At 43.2% G+C, this 23,158-nt stretch overlaps 1 protein-coding gene across 1 annotated transcript in view; it reads left to right on the top strand.

Annotated features, from left to right (window-relative positions):
* The window catches only part of CDH4 (cadherin 4), a 1,112,924-nt gene that overhangs the window by 4,902 nt on the left and 1,084,864 nt on the right, over positions 1–23,158 (top strand). Inside the window, exon 2 of the mRNA XM_069751205.1 lies at positions 17,212–17,323. Coding sequence (XP_069607306.1) covers positions 17,212–17,323 — 112 coding nt within the window. The remainder of the gene's footprint in view (positions 1–17,211; positions 17,324–23,158) is intronic.

The raw sequence follows: 23,158 nt of genomic DNA, 5'->3' as shown, positions 1-23,158 counted from the left end.
GGTCTATGATGTAGACGATGATCCACAATCGGTTCCTCTATTACGTTCCTTTCATAGTTTGTGAAATCCAATGTTTTTTTGTCCCTATATAATAGCACAAGAGAAAGAAGAACAAGAAAAAAAAACCAACCCTTTCTATTGCAGTCTATTTTCCTCCCTAAATAAAAGTGCGGAGGCTGTTAGAGCTAATCAGGGTCATTATACTCTTCACTGTCTGCGACTACATATTCCATCCCCAAAGGCAGATTGAGAACCGCTACCAAGGAGATGGGCTCTGAACAAATACTTGAGGTCTTCGCAAATTTCAGATGAAATTTGGTGAAATCAAATCTCTGATGCTTCTCCGAGAAGGTCTTATGAATTTAACTCCCCTGTTGCCAAAAGCAGAGAGATAAAACACGAATAACACTGTATAGCTGGAAATGTGCCTCTGAAATAGTGCGGTCTACCCGTAACCCAGCTTTAACACATCGGTTAAATATGCAATCAATAGACTCGATACTGAGTTTATGCGTTGATGAGCTGCTTGCGTCTAACAACATAGCAGAGCTGAGATTGTGGCTCTCTGAGAGAAGTCTTATGACATAGCGATATTACTGTGAGTTGTGCCAAAACTATCACTGCTACATCTATGCATAAAGAGTTATACGAGACCAAGCGCAACCTATACATTTGTGGTCAGTAATTGGAAGAAAAAGCCCTATTCTCACTGATATTAAGTATATATCTCCACAATAGTGCCCTTTGCACATAGTACCACTTGTATTGCTTCGGAAACTAGATTTATTTTTCTGGTTTGAGCTTCTTGAATTGTAAAGTGCTGTACAATATGGTGGCACTAAATAAGTAAATATTACTATTCTTCTTCTCCTCCTTCTCCATCTACTTCTTCTCATCCTTCTTCTTCTCCATCTACTTCTTCTTAGCCTTCTTCTTCTCCTCCATCCCCGTTATCTTCTCCTTCTCCTTATTATCCGCCTTGTCGTTCTTCTCTTCCTTCTACTTCTCTTTTCTCCTTTTTCTTCTCCTCCATCTCCTTGTCCTTCTTTTTCTTCTTGTCCTTTTCTCATCCTCCTAATTCTCCACCTTGTCCTTCTTCTTCTCTTCCTTCTGCTCCTTTTTCTCCTTCTTCTCCTCCTTCTTGTCCTTCTTCTTCTCCTCATCCTCCTTTTTCTTCTTCCTTTCTAGTTTATTGCTCACTAACATTTCCATTGTTGCTTCTTGCCACGTTGGTATCTCTGTGCACTCTATATACCACTACACTGGTACCACTTTTTGTGCATTGTTCGCCAGCCAAAGTACGGCCTTGACTTTTCCGCTGTAGATGCTTGCGCAGTACCACTTCCCTTTCATTTCAATTCTTGTTCCGTAGGATTGTGCCATTTGTATTCGTTGTTTGCTTCTTCCTAAAGTCTGTGTAGTTTAGAGTTAGAATATAATTTTTATGCCGTATATTACTTGTTTAGGGTATATAGATGATTACCGAATATGTCACGAGGAACATCGGAGGTCCTCAGCTTGTTTTAGAGAGTCATGTTTTATGATCACACGCTGTAGTGAGAGACAAATCGTCTAGAGGAACGGTCTAGCTGGGAAACACATACACAGCCAAATTTTCTTAAAACATGATCCCCTTTGGATCATGAAGTCATAGGACACCTTACCAAAAGACACTCCTTCCTCTCCTCGCAGACCGTGAAGCCTCTCTCCTCTTGTTTCCCCCTTCTCTCCTTGCCTCCTAAAATTCTCTATTTATCTTCCCCCAGTTATCCCCTTTCTAACAATCCTTCATTATGTTTTTTCTGACATCATCCATTTACCTCTAGATAGACTTGCCTGTTTTCTTAATAGTAGATCATTAGTTAAAATTCTGACACTTTTGCTCATATTGACCATGTTTTTCTGTATGTACTTACGTCTCTTTTTTTATGTTTATGTTCTTACGAACTTAAATTGCTTTTTATTCTCAATTTCTGTTTAATAAAATAAAGAATTATTAAGAAATATATAAATAAAAGCACCAATCCAATGATTTGGGTTTTTAACCTGATACCAGCTAGTAGGAATATATCTCTGGTCCTGGTTTAGTAATGTGACAACCCTTGTACCATTTGTGGACTATTGCGTTTCTATCGGCTAAAAGTAAGGAGGCCACATGTAGGAGACTCTGAGCTACAAGTGCCTCACTTGATACCTCTCCATCAGTATACCAATCAGATGATTGGGGATTTAATTCTCATCAGTTTATTGTAGCAGAAATGGACACAATTATCTTTAATTTATCATTAATTTGCTCTCACTTCATAGTGCAGAAGTGGCCGAGCTGAAAGAAGTACCCATTTATAGAAAGTTGAAGCTCATCTCTGGGGTTTGGCTACTAGAGCCCCCAGAGATTTCATATAGGTAATGGGAATATTCTGTAGTATTACCGGGCAACAACTGAAGTCAGTCTCCCAGAGCAAGAACTGCTCTTTGCATAAGTGAACCCCCCCCCCCATCTACAACATCTATGTGCCCAAACTGCTTTTTCACAAGGGTGGTGCCTGTCTATAATGTCCATGTACCTAACTTCTCTTTACATAAGGAGCCCCCATCTACAATGTCCATGTTCCCTAACTGCTCTCTACATAAGGAGCCCCCATCTACAATGTCTATGTACCCTAACTGCTCTTTACATAAGGAGCCCCCATCTACAATGTCCATGTACCCTAACTGCTCTTTACATAAGGAGACCCCCCATCTACAATGTCCATGTACCTTAACTGCTCTTTACATAAGGAGACCCCCATCTACAATGTCCATGTACACTAACTGCTCTTTACATAAGGAGCCCCCATCTACAATGTCCATGTACCCTAACTGCTCTTTACATAAGGAGCCCCCATCTACAATGTCCATGTACCCTAACTGCTCTTTACATAAGGAGCCCCCATCTACAATGTCCATGTTCCCTAACTGCTCTCTACCTAAGGAGACCCCATCTACAATGTCCATGTACCCTAACTGCTCTTTACATAAGGAGCCCCCATCTACAATGTCCATGTACCCTAACTGCTCTTTACATAAGGAGACCCCATCTACAATGTCCATGTTCCCTAACTGCTCTCTACCTAAGGAGACCCCATCTACAATGTCCATGTACCCTAACTGCTCTTTACATAAGGAGCCCCCATCTACAATGTCCATGTACCCTAACTGCTCTTTACATAAGGAGACCCCATCTACAATGTCCATGTTCCCTAACTGCTCTCTACCTAAGGAGACCCCATCTACAATGTCCATGTACCCTAACTGCTCTTTACATAAGGAGACCCCATCTACAATGTCCATGTACACTAACTGCTCTTTACATAAGGAGCCCCCATCTACAATGTCCATGTACCCGAACTGCTCTTTACATAAGGAGACCCCATCTACAATGTCCATGTACCCGAACTGCTCTTTACATAAGGAGACCCCATCTACAATGTCCATGTACCCTAACTGCTCTTTACATAAGGAGACCCCCATCTACAATGTCCATGTACCCTAACTGCTCTTTACATAAGGAGCCCCCATCTACAATGTCCATGTACCCTAACTGCTCTTTACATAAGGAGACCCCATCTACAATGTCCATGTTCCCTAACTGCTCTCTACCTAAGGAGACCCCATCTACAATGTCCATGTACCCTAACTGCTCTTTACATAAGGAGCCCCCATCTACAATGTCCATGTACCCTAACTGCTCTTTACATAAGGAGACCCCATCTACAATGTCCATGTTCCCTAACTGCTCTCTACCTAAGGAGACCCCATCTACAATGTCCATGTACCCTAACTGCTCTTTACATAAGGAGCCCCCATCTACAATGTCCATGTACCCTAACTGCTCTTTACATAAGGAGACCCCATCTACAATGTCCATGTTCCCTAACTGCTCTCTACCTAAGGAGACCCCATCTACAATGTCCATGTACCCTAACTGCTCTTTACATAAGGAGACCCCATCTACAATGTCCATGTACACTAACTGCTCTTTACATAAGGAGCCCCCATCTACAATGTCCATGTACCTTAACTGCTCTTTACATAAGGAGACCCCATCTACAATGTCCATGTACCCGAACTGCTCTTTACATAAGGAGACCCCATCTACAATGTCCATGTACCCTAACTGCTCTCTACCTAAGGTGCCCCCATCTACAATGCCCATGTACCCTAACTGCTCTTTACATAAGGAGACCCCATCTACAATGTCCATGTACCCCAACTGCTCTTTACATAAGGAGCCCCCATCTACAATGTCCATGTACCCTAACTGCTCTTTACATAAGGAGCCCCCATCTACAATGTCCATGTACCCCAACTGCTCTTTACATAAGGAGCCCCCATCTACAATGTCCATGTACCCCAACTGCTCTTTACATAAGGAGCCCCCATCTACAATGTCCATGTACCCCAACTGCTCTTTACATAAGGAGCCCCCATCTACAATGTCCATGTACCCTAACTGCTCTTTACATAAGGAGCCCCCATCTACAATGTCCATGTACCCTAACTGCTCTTTACATAAGGAGCCCCCATCTACAATGTCCATGTACCCTAACTGCTCTTTACATAAGGAGACCCCATCTACAATGTCCATGTTCCCTAACTGCTCTCTACCTAAGGAGACCCCATCTACAATGTCCATGTGCCCTAACTGCTCTTTACATAAGGAGCCCCCATCTACAATGTCCATGTACCTTAACTGCTCTTTACATAAGGAGACCCCATCTACAATGTCCATGTACCCTAACTGCTCTTTACATAAGGAGACCCCATCTACAATGTCCATGTACCCTAACTGCTCTCTACCTAAGGTGCCCCCATCTACAATGCCCATGTACCCTAACTGCTCTTTACATAAGGAGACCCCATCTACAATGTCCATGTATCCCAACTGCTCTTTACATAAGGAGCCCCCATCTACAATGTCCATGTACCCTAACTGCTCTTTACATAAGGAGCCCCCATCTACAATGTCCATGTACCCTAACTGCTCTTTACATAAGGAGCCCCCATCTACAATGTCCATGTACCCTAACTGCTCTTTACATAAGGAGCCCCCATCTACAATGTCCATGTACCCCAATTGCTCTTTACATAAGGAGCCCCCATCTACAATGTCCATGTACCCTAACTGCTCTTTACATAAGGAGCCCCCATCTACAATGTCCATGTACCCAAACTGCTCTTTACATAAGGAGCCCCCATCTACAATGTCCATGTACCCTAACTGCTCTTTACATAAGGAGCCCCCATCTACAATGTCCATGTACCCTAACTGCTCTCTACCTAAGGAGACCCCATCTACAATGTCCATGTACCCCAACTGCTCTTTACATAAGGAGACCCCATCTACAATGTCCATGTTCCCTAACTGCTCTCTACCTAAGGAGACCCCATCTACAATGTCCATGTGCCCTAACTGCTCTTTACATAAGGAGCCCCCATCTACAATGTCCATGTACTTTAACTGCTCTTTACATAAGGAGACCCCATCTACAATGTCCATGTACCCTAACTGCTCTTTACATAAGGAGCCCCCATCTACAATGTCCATGTACCCTAACTGCTCTTTACATAAGGAGCCCCCATCTACAATGTCCATGTACCCTAACTGCTCTTTACATAAGGAGCCCCCATCTACAATGTCCATGTACCCTAACTGCTCTCTACCTAAGGAGACCCCATCTACAATGTCCATGTACCCTAACTGCTCTTTACATAAGGAGCCCCCATCTACAATGTCCATGTACCCTAACTGCTCTTTACATAAGGAGCCCCCATCTACAATGTCCATGTACCCTAACTGCTCTCTACCTAAGGAGACCCCATCTACAATGTCCATGTACCCTAACTGCTCTTTACATAAGGAGCCCCCATCTACAATGTCCATGTACCCTAACTGCTCTTTACATAAGGAGCCCCCATCTACAATGTCCATGTACCCTAACTGCTCATTACATAAGGAGACCCCCATCTACAATGTCCATGTACCCTAACTGCTCTTTACATAAGGAGACCCCATCTACAATGTCCATGTACCCTAACTGCTCTCTACATAAGGAGACCCCATCTACAATGTCCATGTACCCTAACTGCTCTTTACATAAGGAGCCCCCATCTACAATGTCCATGTACCCTAACTGCTCTTTACATAAGGAGACCCCATCTACAATGTCCATGTACCCTAACTGCTCTTTACATATGGAGCCCCAATCTACATTGTCCATGTACCCTAACTGCTCTTTACATAAGGAGCCCCCATCTACAATGTCCATGTACCCTAACTGCTCATTACATAAGGAGACCCCATCTACAATGTCCATGTACCCTAACTGCTCTTTACATAAGGAGCCCCCATCTACAATGTCCATGTACCCTAACTGCTCTTTACATAAGGAGCCCCCATCTACAATGTCCATGTACCCTAACTGCTCTCTACATAAGGAGACCCCATCTACAATGTCCATGTACCCTAACTGCTCTTTACATAAGGAGACCCCATCTACAATGTCCATGTTCCCTAACTGCTCTCTACCTAAGGAGACCCCATCTACAATGTCCATGTGCCCTAACTGCTCTTTACATAAGGAGCCCCCATCTACAATGTCCATGTACCTTAACTGCTCTTTACATAAGGAGACCCCATCTACAATGTCCATGTACCCTAACTGCTCTTTACATAAGGAGACCCCATCTACAATGTCCATGTACCCTAACTGCTCTCTACCTAAGGTGCCCCCATCTACAATGCCCATGTACCCTAACTGCTCTTTACATAAGGAGACCCCATCTACAATGTCCATGTACCCCAACTGCTCTTTACATAAGGAGCCCCCATCTACAATGTCCATGTACCCTAACTGCTCTTTACATAAGGAGCCCCCATCTACAATGTCCATGTACCCCAACTGCTCTTTACATAAGGAGCCCCCATCTACAATGTCCATGTACCCCAACTGCTCTTTACATAAGGAGCCCCCATCTACAATGTCCATGTACCCCAACTGCTCTTTACATAAGGAGCCCCCATCTACAATGTCCATGTACCCTAACTGCTCTTTACATAAGGAGCCCCCATCTACAATGTCCATGTACCCTAACTGCTCTTTACATAAGGAGCCCCCATCTACAATGTCCATGTACCCTAACTGCTCTTTACATAAGGAGACCCCATCTACAATGTCCATGTTCCCTAACTGCTCTCTACCTAAGGAGACCCCATCTACAATGTCCATGTGCCCTAACTGCTCTTTACATAAGGAGCCCCCATCTACAATGTCCATGTACCTTAACTGCTCTTTACATAAGGAGACCCCATCTACAATGTCCATGTACCCTAACTGCTCTTTACATAAGGAGACCCCATCTACAATGTCCATGTACCCTAACTGCTCTCTACCTAAGGTGCCCCCATCTACAATGCCCATGTACCCTAACTGCTCTTTACATAAGGAGACCCCATCTACAATGTCCATGTATCCCAACTGCTCTTTACATAAGGAGCCCCCATCTACAATGTCCATGTACCCTAACTGCTCTTTACATAAGGAGCCCCCATCTACAATGTCCATGTACCCTAACTGCTCTTTACATAAGGAGCCCCCATCTACAATGTCCATGTACCCTAACTGCTCTTTACATAAGGAGCCCCCATCTACAATGTCCATGTACCCCAATTGCTCTTTACATAAGGAGCCCCCATCTACAATGTCCATGTACCCTAACTGCTCTTTACATAAGGAGCCCCCATCTACAATGTCCATGTACCCAAACTGCTCTTTACATAAGGAGCCCCCATCTACAATGTCCATGTACCCTAACTGCTCTTTACATAAGGAGCCCCCATCTACAATGTCCATGTACCCTAACTGCTCTCTACCTAAGGAGACCCCATCTACAATGTCCATGTACCCCAACTGCTCTTTACATAAGGAGACCCCATCTACAATGTCCATGTTCCCTAACTGCTCTCTACCTAAGGAGACCCCATCTACAATGTCCATGTGCCCTAACTGCTCTTTACATAAGGAGCCCCCATCTACAATGTCCATGTACCTTAACTGCTCTTTACATAAGGCGACCCCATCTACAATGTCCATGTACCCTAACTGCTCTTTACATAAGGAGCCCCCATCTACAATGTCCATGTACCCTAACTGCTCTTTACATAAGGAGCCCCCATCTACAATGTCCATGTACCCTAACTGCTCTTTACATAAGGAGCCCCCATCTACAATGTCCATGTACCCTAACTGCTCTCTACCTAAGGAGACCCCATCTACAATGTCCATGTACCCTAACTGCTCTTTACATAAGGAGCCCCCATCTACAATGTCCATGTACCCTAACTGCTCTTTACATAAGGAGCCCCCATCTACAATGTCCATGTACCCTAACTGCTCTCTACCTAAGGAGACCCCATCTACAATGTCCATGTACCCTAACTGCTCTTTACATAAGGAGCCCCCATCTACAATGTCCATGTACCCTAACTGCTCTTTACATATGGAGCCCCAATCTACATTGTCCATGTACCCTAACTGCTCTTTACATAAGGAGCCCCCATCTACAATGTCCATGTACCCTAACTGCTCATTACATAAGGAGACCCCATCTACAATGTCCATGTACCCTAACTGCTCTTTACATAAGGAGCCCCCATCTACAATGTCCATGTACCCTAACTGCTCTTTACATAAGGAGCCCCCATCTACAATGTCCATGTACCCTAACTGCTCATTACATAAGGAGACCCCCATCTACAATGTCCATGTACCCTAACTGCTCTTTACATAAGGAGACCCCATCTACAATGTCCATGTACCCTAACTGCTCTCTACATAAGGAGACCCCATCTACAATGTCCATGTACCCTAACTGCTCTTTACATAAGGAGCCCCCATCTACAATGTCCATGTACCCTAACTGCTCTTTACATAAGGAGACCCCATCTACAATGTCCATGTACCCTAACTGCTCTTTACATATGGAGCCCCAATCTACATTGTCCATGTACCCTAACTGCTCTTTACATAAGGAGCCCCCATCTACAATGTCCATGTACCCTAACTGCTCATTACATAAGGAGACCCCATCTACAATGTCCATGTACCCTAACTGCTCTTTACATAAGGAGCCCCCATCTACAATGTCCATGTACCCTAACTGCTCTTTACATAAGGAGCCCCCATCTACAATGTCCATGTACCCTAACTGCTCATTACATAAGGAGACCCCCATCTACAATGTCCATGTACCCTAACTGCTCTTTACATAAGGAGACCCCATCTACAATGTCCATGTACCCGAACTGCTCTTTACATAAGGAGACCCCATCTAGAATGTCCATGTACCCTAACTGCTCTTTACATAAGGAGCCCCCATCTACAATGTCCATGTACCCTAACTGCTCTTTACATAAGGAGACCCCATCTACAATGTCCATGTACCCTAACTGCTCTTTACATAAGGAGACCCCATCTACAATGTCCATGTACCCCAACTGCTCTCTACATAAGGAGACCCCATCTACAATGTCCATGTACCCCAACTGCTCTTTACATAAGGAGCCCCCATCTACAATGTCCATGTACCCTAACTGCTCTTTACATAAGGAGACCCCATCTACAATGTCCATGTTCCCTAACTGCTCTCTACCTAAGGAGACCCCATCTACAATGTCCATGTACCCTAACTGCTCTTTACATAAGGAGACCCCATCTACAATGTCCATGTACACTAACTGCTCTTTACATAAGGAGCCCCCATCTACAATGTCCATGTACCCGAACTGCTCTTTACATAAGGAGACCCCATCTACAATGTCCATGTACCCGAACTGCTCTTTACATAAGGAGACCCCATCTACAATGTCCATGTACCCTAACTGCTCTTTACATAAGGAGACCCCCATCTACAATGTCCATGTACCCTAACTGCTCTTTACATAAGGAGCCCCCATCTACAATGTCCATGTACCCTAACTGCTCTTTACATAAGGAGACCCCATCTACAATGTCCATGTTCCCTAACTGCTCTCTACCTAAGGAGACCCCATCTACAATGTCCATGTACCCTAACTGCTCTTTACATAAGGAGCCCCCATCTACAATGTCCATGTACCCTAACTGCTCTTTACATAAGGAGACCCCATCTACAATGTCCATGTTCCCTAACTGCTCTCTACCTAAGGAGACCCCATCTACAATGTCCATGTACCCTAACTGCTCTTTACATAAGGAGCCCCCATCTACAATGTCCATGTACCCTAACTGCTCTTTACATAAGGAGACCCCATCTACAATGTCCATGTTCCCTAACTGCTCTCTACCTAAGGAGACCCCATCTACAATGTCCATGTACCCTAACTGCTCTTTACATAAGGAGACCCCATCTACAATGTCCATGTACACTAACTGCTCTTTACATAAGGAGCCCCCATCTACAATGTCCATGTACCTTAACTGCTCTTTACATAAGGAGACCCCATCTACAATGTCCATGTACCCGAACTGCTCTTTACATAAGGAGACCCCATCTACAATGTCCATGTACCCTAACTGCTCTCTACCTAAGGTGCCCCCATCTACAATGCCCATGTACCCTAACTGCTCTTTACATAAGGAGACCCCATCTACAATGTCCATGTACCCCAACTGCTCTTTACATAAGGAGCCCCCATCTACAATGTCCATGTACCCTAACTGCTCTTTACATAAGGAGCCCCCATCTACAATGTCCATGTACCCCAACTGCTCTTTACATAAGGAGCCCCCATCTACAATGTCCATGTACCCCAACTGCTCTTTACATAAGGAGCCCCCATCTACAATGTCCATGTACCCCAACTGCTCTTTACATAAGGAGCCCCCATCTACAATGTCCATGTACCCTAACTGCTCTTTACATAAGGAGCCCCCATCTACAATGTCCATGTACCCTAACTGCTCTTTACATAAGGAGCCCCCATCTACAATGTCCATGTACCCTAACTGCTCTTTACATAAGGAGACCCCATCTACAATGTCCATGTTCCCTAACTGCTCTCTACCTAAGGAGACCCCATCTACAATGTCCATGTGCCCTAACTGCTCTTTACATAAGGAGCCCCCATCTACAATGTCCATGTACCTTAACTGCTCTTTACATAAGGAGACCCCATCTACAATGTCCATGTACCCTAACTGCTCTTTACATAAGGAGACCCCATCTACAATGTCCATGTACCCTAACTGCTCTCTACCTAAGGTGCCCCCATCTACAATGCCCATGTACCCTAACTGCTCTTTACATAAGGAGACCCCATCTACAATGTCCATGTATCCCAACTGCTCTTTACATAAGGAGCCCCCATCTACAATGTCCATGTACCCTAACTGCTCTTTACATAAGGAGCCCCCATCTACAATGTCCATGTACCCTAACTGCTCTTTACATAAGGAGCCCCCATCTACAATGTCCATGTACCCTAACTGCTCTTTACATAAGGAGCCCCCATCTACAATGTCCATGTACCCCAATTGCTCTTTACATAAGGAGCCCCCATCTACAATGTCCATGTACCCTAACTGCTCTTTACATAAGGAGCCCCCATCTACAATGTCCATGTACCCAAACTGCTCTTTACATAAGGAGCCCCCATCTACAATGTCCATGTACCCTAACTGCTCTTTACATAAGGAGCCCCCATCTACAATGTCCATGTACCCTAACTGCTCTCTACCTAAGGAGACCCCATCTACAATGTCCATGTACCCCAACTGCTCTTTACATAAGGAGACCCCATCTACAATGTCCATGTTCCCTAACTGCTCTCTACCTAAGGAGACCCCATCTACAATGTCCATGTGCCCTAACTGCTCTTTACATAAGGAGCCCCCATCTACAATGTCCATGTACTTTAACTGCTCTTTACATAAGGAGACCCCATCTACAATGTCCATGTACCCTAACTGCTCTTTACATAAGGAGCCCCCATCTACAATGTCCATGTACCCTAACTGCTCTTTACATAAGGAGCCCCCATCTACAATGTCCATGTACCCTAACTGCTCTTTACATAAGGAGCCCCCATCTACAATGTCCATGTACCCTAACTGCTCTCTACCTAAGGAGACCCCATCTACAATGTCCATGTACCCTAACTGCTCTTTACATAAGGAGCCCCCATCTACAATGTCCATGTACCCTAACTGCTCTTTACATAAGGAGCCCCCATCTACAATGTCCATGTACCCTAACTGCTCTCTACCTAAGGAGACCCCATCTACAATGTCCATGTACCCTAACTGCTCTTTACATAAGGAGCCCCCATCTACAATGTCCATGTACCCTAACTGCTCTTTACATAAGGAGCCCCCATCTACAATGTCCATGTACCCTAACTGCTCATTACATAAGGAGACCCCCATCTACAATGTCCATGTACCCTAACTGCTCTTTACATAAGGAGACCCCATCTACAATGTCCATGTACCCTAACTGCTCTCTACATAAGGAGACCCCATCTACAATGTCCATGTACCCTAACTGCTCTTTACATAAGGAGCCCCCATCTACAATGTCCATGTACCCTAACTGCTCTTTACATAAGGAGACCCCATCTACAATGTCCATGTACCCTAACTGCTCTTTACATATGGAGCCCCAATCTACATTGTCCATGTACCCTAACTGCTCTTTACATAAGGAGCCCCCATCTACAATGTCCATGTACCCTAACTGCTCATTACATAAGGAGACCCCATCTACAATGTCCATGTACCCTAACTGCTCTTTACATAAGGAGCCCCCATCTACAATGTCCATGTACCCTAACTGCTCTTTACATAAGGAGCCCCCATCTACAATGTCCATGTACCCTAACTGCTCTCTACATAAGGAGACCCCATCTACAATGTCCATGTACCCTAACTGCTCTTTACATAAGGAGACCCCATCTACAATGTCCATGTTCCCTAACTGCTCTCTACCTAAGGAGACCCCATCTACAATGTCCATGTGCCCTAACTGCTCTTTACATAAGGAGCCCCCATCTACAATGTCCATGTACCTTAACTGCTCTTTACATAAGGAGACCCCATCTACAATGTCCATGTACCCTAACTGCTCTTTACATAAGGAGACCCCATCTACAATGTCCATGTACCCTAACTGCTCTCTACCTAAGGTGCCCCCATCTACAATGCCCATGTACCCTAACTGCTCTTTACATAAGGAGACCCCATCTACAATGTCCATGTACCCCAACTGCTCTTTACATAAGGAGCCCCCATCTACAATGTCCATGTACCCTAACTGCTCTTTACATAAGGAGCCCCCATCTACAATGTCCATGTACCCCAACTGCTCTTTACATAAGGAGCCCCCATCTACAATGTCCATGTACCCCAACTGCTCTTTACATAAGGAGCCCCCATCTACAATGTCCATGTACCCCAACTGCTCTTTACATAAGGAGCCCCCATCTACAATGTCCATGTACCCTAACTGCTCTTTACATAAGGAGCCCCCATCTACAATGTCCATGTACCCTAACTGCTCTTTACATAAGGAGCCCCCATCTACAATGTCCATGTACCCTAACTGCTCTTTACATAAGGAGACCCCATCTACAATGTCCATGTTCCCTAACTGCTCTCTACCTAAGGAGACCCCATCTACAATGTCCATGTGCCCTAACTGCTCTTTACATAAGGAGCCCCCATCTACAATGTCCATGTACCTTAACTGCTCTTTACATAAGGAGACCCCATCTACAATGTCCATGTACCCTAACTGCTCTTTACATAAGGAGACCCCATCTACAATGTCCATGTACCCTAACTGCTCTCTACCTAAGGTGCCCCCATCTACAATGCCCATGTACCCTAACTGCTCTTTACATAAGGAGACCCCATCTACAATGTCCATGTATCCCAACTGCTCTTTACATAAGGAGCCCCCATCTACAATGTCCATGTACCCTAACTGCTCTTTACATAAGGAGCCCCCATCTACAATGTCCATGTACCCTAACTGCTCTTTACATAAGGAGCCCCCATCTACAATGTCCATGTACCCTAACTGCTCTTTACATAAGGAGCCCCCATCTACAATGTCCATGTACCCCAATTGCTCTTTACATAAGGAGCCCCCATCTACAATGTCCATGTACCCTAACTGCTCTTTACATAAGGAGCCCCCATCTACAATGTCCATGTACCCAAACTGCTCTTTACATAAGGAGCCCCCATCTACAATGTCCATGTACCCTAACTGCTCTTTACATAAGGAGCCCCCATCTACAATGTCCATGTACCCTAACTGCTCTCTACCTAAGGAGACCCCATCTACAATGTCCATGTACCCCAACTGCTCTTTACATAAGGAGACCCCATCTACAATGTCCATGTTCCCTAACTGCTCTCTACCTAAGGAGACCCCATCTACAATGTCCATGTGCCCTAACTGCTCTTTACATAAGGAGCCCCCATCTACAATGTCCATGTACCTTAACTGCTCTTTACATAAGGCGACCCCATCTACAATGTCCATGTACCCTAACTGCTCTTTACATAAGGAGCCCCCATCTACAATGTCCATGTACCCTAACTGCTCTTTACATAAGGAGCCCCCATCTACAATGTCCATGTACCCTAACTGCTCTTTACATAAGGAGCCCCCATCTACAATGTCCATGTACCCTAACTGCTCTCTACCTAAGGAGACCCCATCTACAATGTCCATGTACCCTAACTGCTCTTTACATAAGGAGCCCCCATCTACAATGTCCATGTACCCTAACTGCTCTTTACATAAGGAGCCCCCATCTACAATGTCCATGTACCCTAACTGCTCTCTACCTAAGGAGACCCCATCTACAATGTCCATGTACCCTAACTGCTCTTTACATAAGGAGCCCCCATCTACAATGTCCATGTACCCTAACTGCTCTTTACATATGGAGCCCCAATCTACATTGTCCATGTACCCTAACTGCTCTTTACATAAGGAGCCCCCATCTACAATGTCCATGTACCCTAACTGCTCATTACATAAGGAGACCCCATCTACAATGTCCATGTACCCTAACTGCTCTTTACATAAGGAGCCCCCATCTACAATGTCCATGTACCCTAACTGCTCTTTACATAAGGAGCCCCCATCTACAATGTCCATGTACCCTAACTGCTCATTACATAAGGAGACCCCCATCTACAATGTCCATGTACCCTAACTGCTCTTTACATAAGGAGACCCCATCTACAATGTCCATGTACCCTAACTGCTCTCTACATAAGGAGACCCCATCTACAATGTCCATGTACCCTAACTGCTCTTTACATAAGGAGCCCCCATCTACAATGTCCATGTACCCTAACTGCTCTTTACATAAGGAGACCCCATCTACAATGTCCATGTACCCTAACTGCTCTTTACATATGGAGCCCCAATCTACATTGTCCATGTACCCTAACTGCTCTTTACATAAGGAGCCCCCATCTACAATGTCCATGTACCCTAACTGCTCATTACATAAGGAGACCCCATCTACAATGTCCATGTACCCTAACTGCTCTTTACATAAGGAGCCCCCATCTACAATGTCCATGTACCCTAACTGCTCTTTACATAAGGAGCCCCCATCTACAATGTCCATGTACCCTAACTGCTCATTACATAAGGAGACCCCCATCTACAATGTCCATGTACCCTAACTGCTCTTTACATAAGGAGACCCCATCTACAATGTCCATGTACCCGAACTGCTCTTTACATAAGGAGACCCCATCTAGAATGTCCATGTACCCTAACTGCTCTTTACATAAGGAGCCCCCATCTACAATGTCCATGTACCCTAACTGCTCTTTACATAAGGAGACCCCATCTACAATGTCCATGTACCCTAACTGCTCTTTACATAAGGAGACCCCATCTACAATGTCCATGTACCCCAACTGCTCTCTACATAAGGAGACCCCATCTACAATGTCCATGTACTCTAACTGCTCTTTACATAAGGAGACCCCATCTACAATGTCCATGTACCCTAACTGCTCTTTACATAAGGAGACCCCATCTAGAATGTCCATGTACCCTAACTGCTCTTTACATAAGGAGCCCCCATCTACAATGTCCATGTACCCTAACTGCTCTTTACATAAGGAGACCCCATCTACAATGTCCATGTACCCTAACTGCTCTCTACATAAGGAGACCCCATCTAGAATGTCCATGTACCCTAACTGCTCTTTACATAAGGAGACCCCATCTACAATGTCCATGTACCCTAACTGCTCTCTACATAAGGAGACCCCATCTACAATGTCCATGTACCCTAACTGCTCTTTACATAAGGAGACCCCATCTACAATGTCCATGTACCCTAACTGCTCTTTACATAAGGAGCCCCCATCTACAATGTCCATGTACCCTAACTGCTCTTTACATAAGGAGACCCCATCTACAATGTCCATGTACCCTAACTGCTCTTTACATAAGGAGCCCCCATCTACAATGTCCATGTACCCTAACTGCTCTTTACATAAGGAGACCCCCATCTACAATGTCCATGTACCCTAACTGCTCTTTACATAAGGAGCTCCCATCTACAAAGTGCATGTACCTTAACTGCTCTTTACATAAGGAGCCCCCATCTACAATGTCCATGTGCCTTAATATCACACATAGGAGTGATCCTGAGTGGACAGTTCCTTTAAGAGCCCTCCCTAGGCTTACTACAGTAACATATCGGCATGACAGTGCTTCTTCATATGTGAGTATATATTATAAATCTGTGCCCCTGAATAAGCTGGCAATACATCATGCTCTTCATGCACTGGTTATTATTCTAGGTATATTTAATATATAGTGCGATGCATATATTCTGCACAGACAGACCTTCACAAAGCCCAGCTTCCATTCTAAGTAGAAAATGCAATTCTCAGTACGGCAACTGTTCATATCTTCTATGCATTTATATTCTGTGATTATTCAGAACGCAGGATACGGTTATTATTGCTGTGTGCAGTCACTTCTGCTGCTGGTTGAGCGCTCGGCGCTTGTACACAAACTATGCAGGTTATGGATGAACTTTATACATGGGAACATTTTCCTGGAAATGTATATTTTTTTATGTGCAGGTATGACTTTTTGTGTTCCCCGTGCTAACGCATTGCTCTGATTTTCTGGCTGCAGGCATACGCTGGGAATCTAACCGCGCAGCACAGCTGTACACCAGGCTTCTCTGAGGAGGGATACACGGCCCTCGTATCACCAAGCATCAAAGAGGGGCAGAGGCTTCTAAAAGGTAGGCGAGAGGTTAATACCCTAAATCTTGTCACCAGGAGGCAATTTATGGGATGGATTTATTATGGCTGATTCACACCTCACGCCTTTATTTTCCCTGGAAGAATGTATTTTGTGTAGGAACAGTTCGCAATCTTCCATTGTGCGCCAGCATTTTATATCTTTATTGCAAGGGCGGCAATGCACATGAAAATAATTAAAGGGGATGTCCATCCCTGGTGAAATCTTTGGCAATCACTGCAGCTTGCCGAATCTTAACCAGCGTGTAGTGGACGTGACCACAAGCATGTTAACCGCATACTTGAGGTCACGGGTTGTCCATTAGAACTGGCAAGTGGAGCCGAATCCTAGCCTTGTGTACACTACATAAGATTCGGTAAGCTGCGGCCCTTTGCAAAGATTTCATTGGGGGTGGACATCCCCTTTAAATAAAATCTGTCACCAGGTTTTTGTTACCCCATCTGAGAGCAGCATGATGTGGGAATAGAGGCCTTGATTCCAGCGATGTAACCCTTACTGGGCTGCTTGCTGCAATTTTGATAAAAATCCTTGTTTTATCTGCTCTCTTAATGCTGAGCTCTGTATAACCCACCGCTGATTGGCCGCTTTCAGTGTATAGGTAGAAAGCTGTCAATCAGTGCTGGGGGCGGGGTTATACAGAGCTCATGAATATGGAGGACTACCGGGCAGTAGGTTTACTAGTCCTCTATTGATAAAACAGTGATTTTATCAAAACTACAGAAAGCAGCCCAGTAAGTGACACATCACTGGAATCAGGTTCTCCATCCCTACATCATGCTGCTCTCAGGTTAGGTGTAAAAAATCTGGTGAAAGATTCCCTTTATCTTGTTTCAATGTGGAATCACAACTTTAAGCAATATGTATGGGTGAATATTACAAATGGTGTATCTCTGAATGAGGACAGCTCTTTTTTGTGTGATACAGGTCTCAACACATGATTGATGAGTGCGGCCCTATGTGTTTGCATGTTTTAGATACATTTTTTACCCTCCGCATGTGTTTGCTATATGTAAGTCAGTAGACTCGGCATTATTCATCCATGTATCAGTGAGCGACACTTGATGCTGATGTGTGATGTCATGACATAAAGCACAAGGATCAGCTCGGAGGATTAATGGGATGAGGGTTTTTTTTTTTCATTGTCTACTGAGAGAAAGACTGAACATATGTTTTAGCAAATGGACGAATTCTCGGAAGACCGGCATGCTGAGTTCAGTTTTTTAATAGACTAATCTGTAAGCATTATTTTTCTGCCCGCAAGACTCCATGGCCGTGCTAAGGTGTTAATGGAGACCCATTATCTACACGCAGTGCTCAACTAGGGAAGGTGAAACGCAGGGCTCATCCCATAGTTACATATGGTAATGGTGACACCATGGAGACTTAAAGGGGTTGACCATTTTTTCTTGTTCGTGCAGCTTTCCTCACACACTGACCAGCATGTCTGTCCATACAATGGAGGCTGGTGGAGGAACAGTGACCAGACTTCTCCATCAGCCTCCTCATGTGGATAACATCTCACATGAGAAAGCAGCTTTTCTATTGGAGCAGATTTGGTCACATGCTCCTCCACCAGCCGCCATTTTTAGAAAGAATTAATGAATAGCTTTTGAAGAAAGCTGCTCTAACAAGAGAAAGTGGCGAACCCCTTTAAGGCAGGGGGTGGTTCTTATGTCAGTGGTGCTTAGGGTAAATTCACACCTAGCACATTAGCTGCAGTCTTTTGTCTCGGAATGACTTCAGATACACGGAATAAATCTGCCTTAGATTTGTCTTTCATTTCCGCAGTGTGTATGGGTAAAGTCTCCTTCATTTTACTATACTGTAATGCCCTGTGGATTAGTGAGCTGCAGGCCTGGCCCCCACATGGAGAGGAAGGTCCTATGCTCCATCTCTGAGGCGCAATGCCGCAGCCAAAAATGGAGCGCTAAATACGGCTGGGAATATTGGAGGGAAAATGGTGCCAGCAAACTCTGCAATGCCATGGGAGAAAGATAATCTCTGACATCCGCCAGATAAGTTGTCATGCTGGGGATTTAAAATACACGGCGCCGGGGAATGTACACTGCAAATATGTCTGCAGCCTGTGCATGAGAGTTCTTACATTCTAGTGCTCAATGGTAGCACTTTAAAAACAATGGATTTTAACCTTCGTCAGGCTGCATCATTTTACAACGTTAACAGGCTGCAGAGGTACAATTGTACCTTCATATATATTTTATTGAAATTTAGCCAATATATTCTGTACCAGAATTGCAGAGATGTCACGAAATTTTAGCCCTCTACGGCTTTTCGAAAAAAAAAGTTATTGCAATTTTAAAACGGAATAGTTACAATTGTACCTACTCAGCCGGATGAAGGTTAATCTGCTGCGTTTATGTTACATGGGAACATACAGTACCCTTAATGGTTTTTACTCTATTTTTATTTGGATTAGCTTACTAAATGTCCACTGTCTGTCTGTTGGTGTATCTATATCATTATCATCTATCAATCTATCTATCTATCTATCAATCCCATATCTATCTATTTATTCTCTATCTATCTATCTATCTATCTATCTATCTATCTATCTATCTCATCTCTATCTCATATCTATCTATCTATCTCATATCTGTCTATCTATCTATTATCTATCCCGTATCTATCATCTATCCCTTATCTTTCTATCAAATATCTATCGTTCTATCCCATATCTATCATCTATCCCATATCTTTCTATCAATTCTATTATCTATCCCATATCTATCATTCTATCTATCTATTTTCGATATTATCTATCTATTCATCTATCTATCTATCTGTCTATCTGTCCCCTATCTAGGGGATAGACAGGCTGAGATGCAGAGACACTTTTCCCATAATGCTAAGCCAGTGACCGGCGCTCTGCAGTATGGTTCATCTATGATTTAATGGGAACACTTGGATTACTGCAGACTTGCAGATTCTCTCCGCAGCCGGTGTTCCAGTTCAGCGAGAGGCTTTTACCTCGACGGATTTAAAACAAAATTAAAGTGTCATGTGTACAAGACAAAATTCTCAGAGAGATGACATTGTAATTATGGCCAGGAAGTTGTTTTTTCTCCTTCGGAGTAGAGATGTGTAGACATGGGTGAATTGGGGCGCTGTAGTGAAGTCTAATAGTATTGTAATAAGATTTTCTTTTGTTAATTTCTCATTAGAGATTTGTCTTCCCTTTTATTTTCTCACTTGTTGATTGAGTTACTTTCTGTGACAGACGATTAGTAGAGTTTTTGTTCATCCTGTTAAGTTAGTTGATTTTGTTCTTTCCCTATGTAGAAACAGGAAGTCTCTTGTCCATGCATTTATCAGTCCTCTCTTCATCTCCTGACCCAGCTGCTCCCTCCTCCCTCTGTCAGGGACTTTGCAGTGCTGTAGGATTGTAGTTCTAAAGATGACTCATGCAGGGAAAAGAGACTTCCTGTTTCTACGTAGAGCTTAGCCGGAACCAGCTAGTCTGCTTTTAATCATGTGATTTCATAGACCAAAAGGAAAAGAGAAGAATTACCTAGGCCTGGATTAAATAGTAAAGAGAAAGCAGCATATTGGCTTTGAGAGGACCCATTACCTCCTTCATGAAGAAAAAAAGAAGACTAAGATAATGTTTTCTCAAATATATAGAGATCATTAGAAAAAGTAAAAAGGGTCATCTCTAATCTGGTAAAAAAAAAAAAAAAAAGCTCAAGCTGTTTAAGGGGAGATGACTGAATTTGGGTTCTCCATTGTTTCACTATCTTCACAGCTTTGTAAGTCTTCCCGCCTTTGAAGTGGGAGCTACTACTGTAGGTGGGTGGATCAGTATGTATTCATGGGTGCTACTGGATGTAGTAATATAAGAAGCAATGTAAGATGAATTCCTGTATATTTTGGAGCATTAGGAAAATAAAAACAATAGAGGTAAAACCTATCTCTGCCTCTCTTTAATGTGTCTGTTGTGCGCTCTGTGTATCTGTAGTCAGAGACCCAGATCAATCCCTTAGAAACAGTTATGTTCCCCATTAACTTTTTACAATAGCTATTTCCTCTTTTAGTATAGTAGTATTTTAGAAGCAGCTATGTCCTCCTTTTTGGTAAATTACCCTTTACAAGCAGCTGTGTCATTGTCCCATATCTGCTCTGCAGAATACACATTGCCAATAAATAATATTATTCTGTAGGAAGTAAAGTTCTGGCTCCCGGATGGAGATGAACATTTTCACCTGATTTGCAGTTCATTGATTTGCAGACCATTGGGATGCATTGGTGAAAAATTTTACCTTACTTGTATTTTGAATGTAAGAGAAAATAAGTCAATTGGTTTTAGCATTGTATTGTATGGACCAGCAGCTGGACAAAACAGCAAAACGGGCTCATCGCTCTACTTTACCGTGTGAGTGCTTTATATATTTAGCTCCCCACCTATAGTTGGTATCTCTCAGAGATGAGTATGGCCCCAGATTCGGCACTCACTCTGGTGAAAGTAAAACCTGTAATATTGAAGCAAATAATCTGATTTGCTAATGACATGCATATGAGAAAATACGCCCTCGGTCACTTTTTATATTTTTTTCAGAATCCATAGGTCCACTTAAAGGGTTGCATTATTTTTGGATTTTCCTATCATAAATTTGATCAAATTATTGCATGTATGAATAAAGCTATACACGTTATTCAAGAAGTCATGGCTTAGTTTATGTAATATGCAAAAGCATCTGAGTTGCCACAGATTGGGTAATATTGAGTGTGGACAGGTTGTGTGCCTTCTCTTCCGTTTGGACCACCACCAGGCTTCCTGTTGGTCTGCGATTGACCTGTCTTGATGGTGTTGGTCATCTTCTTTGTTATCATTGCTATCTTTTTCTCCCCATACAACAAAGAGTCTGAAGTAATAAAACTAATAGTTGCATAAAAAAAGTGTCTTGCTAAATAGTGTATATAGGAGATTTTTTCTAATGTGACCACTAGGGGCACTGTTGTATTGGAGTCAGTAGCTTATGTTCATTTCATCTTATGTGTAAATTAGCTTTACAGTCGTTTTAGCCATTGTATCACATCTATCTATCTATCTATCTATCTATCTATCTATCTATCTATCTATCTATCTATCTATCTATCTATCCCATATCTATCTATCTATCTATCTATCTATCTATTATCTATCTCATATCTATCTATCTATCTATCTATCTATCTATCTAATTATCTATCTATCTATCTATCTATCTATCTATCTATCCCATATCTATCTATCTATCTATCCCATATCTATCTATCTATCTATCTATCCCATATCTATCTATCTATCTATCTATCTATCTATCTATCTATCTATCTATCTATTATCTATCTCATATCTATCTATCTATCTATCTAATTATCTATCTATCTATCTATCTATCTATCTATCTATCTATCTATCTATCTATCCCATATCTATCTATCTATCTATCCCATATCTATCTATCTATCTATCCCATATCTATCTATCTATCTATCTATCTATCTATATCTATCTATCCATATCTATCTATCCATCTATCTATCTATCTATCTATCTATCTATCTATCTATCCATATCTATCTATCTATCTATATATCTATCTATCTATTTCAGTGCATACAAGAACTGCAGATTGAGGTTTTTTTACCTTTGCAAAATGCAATGCAATCAGTACTTTAATTAACACAGGACTCACTAATGCTTACCAAACTGCCCCATATGCGCCGTGCTTAACCCCTTCCTCAATGTACAGTAGTATGTATGGCCTCTCCCACCCAAGGGAGCAATACTGCGGGCAATTACGCACACAATACA

This window comes from Ranitomeya imitator, chromosome 2 (assembly GCF_032444005.1).
Source record: "Ranitomeya imitator isolate aRanImi1 chromosome 2, aRanImi1.pri, whole genome shotgun sequence".
Classification (NCBI taxonomy): domain Eukaryota; kingdom Metazoa; phylum Chordata; class Amphibia; order Anura; family Dendrobatidae; genus Ranitomeya; species Ranitomeya imitator.
This window is presented reverse-complemented; position numbering and strand designations above follow the sequence as displayed.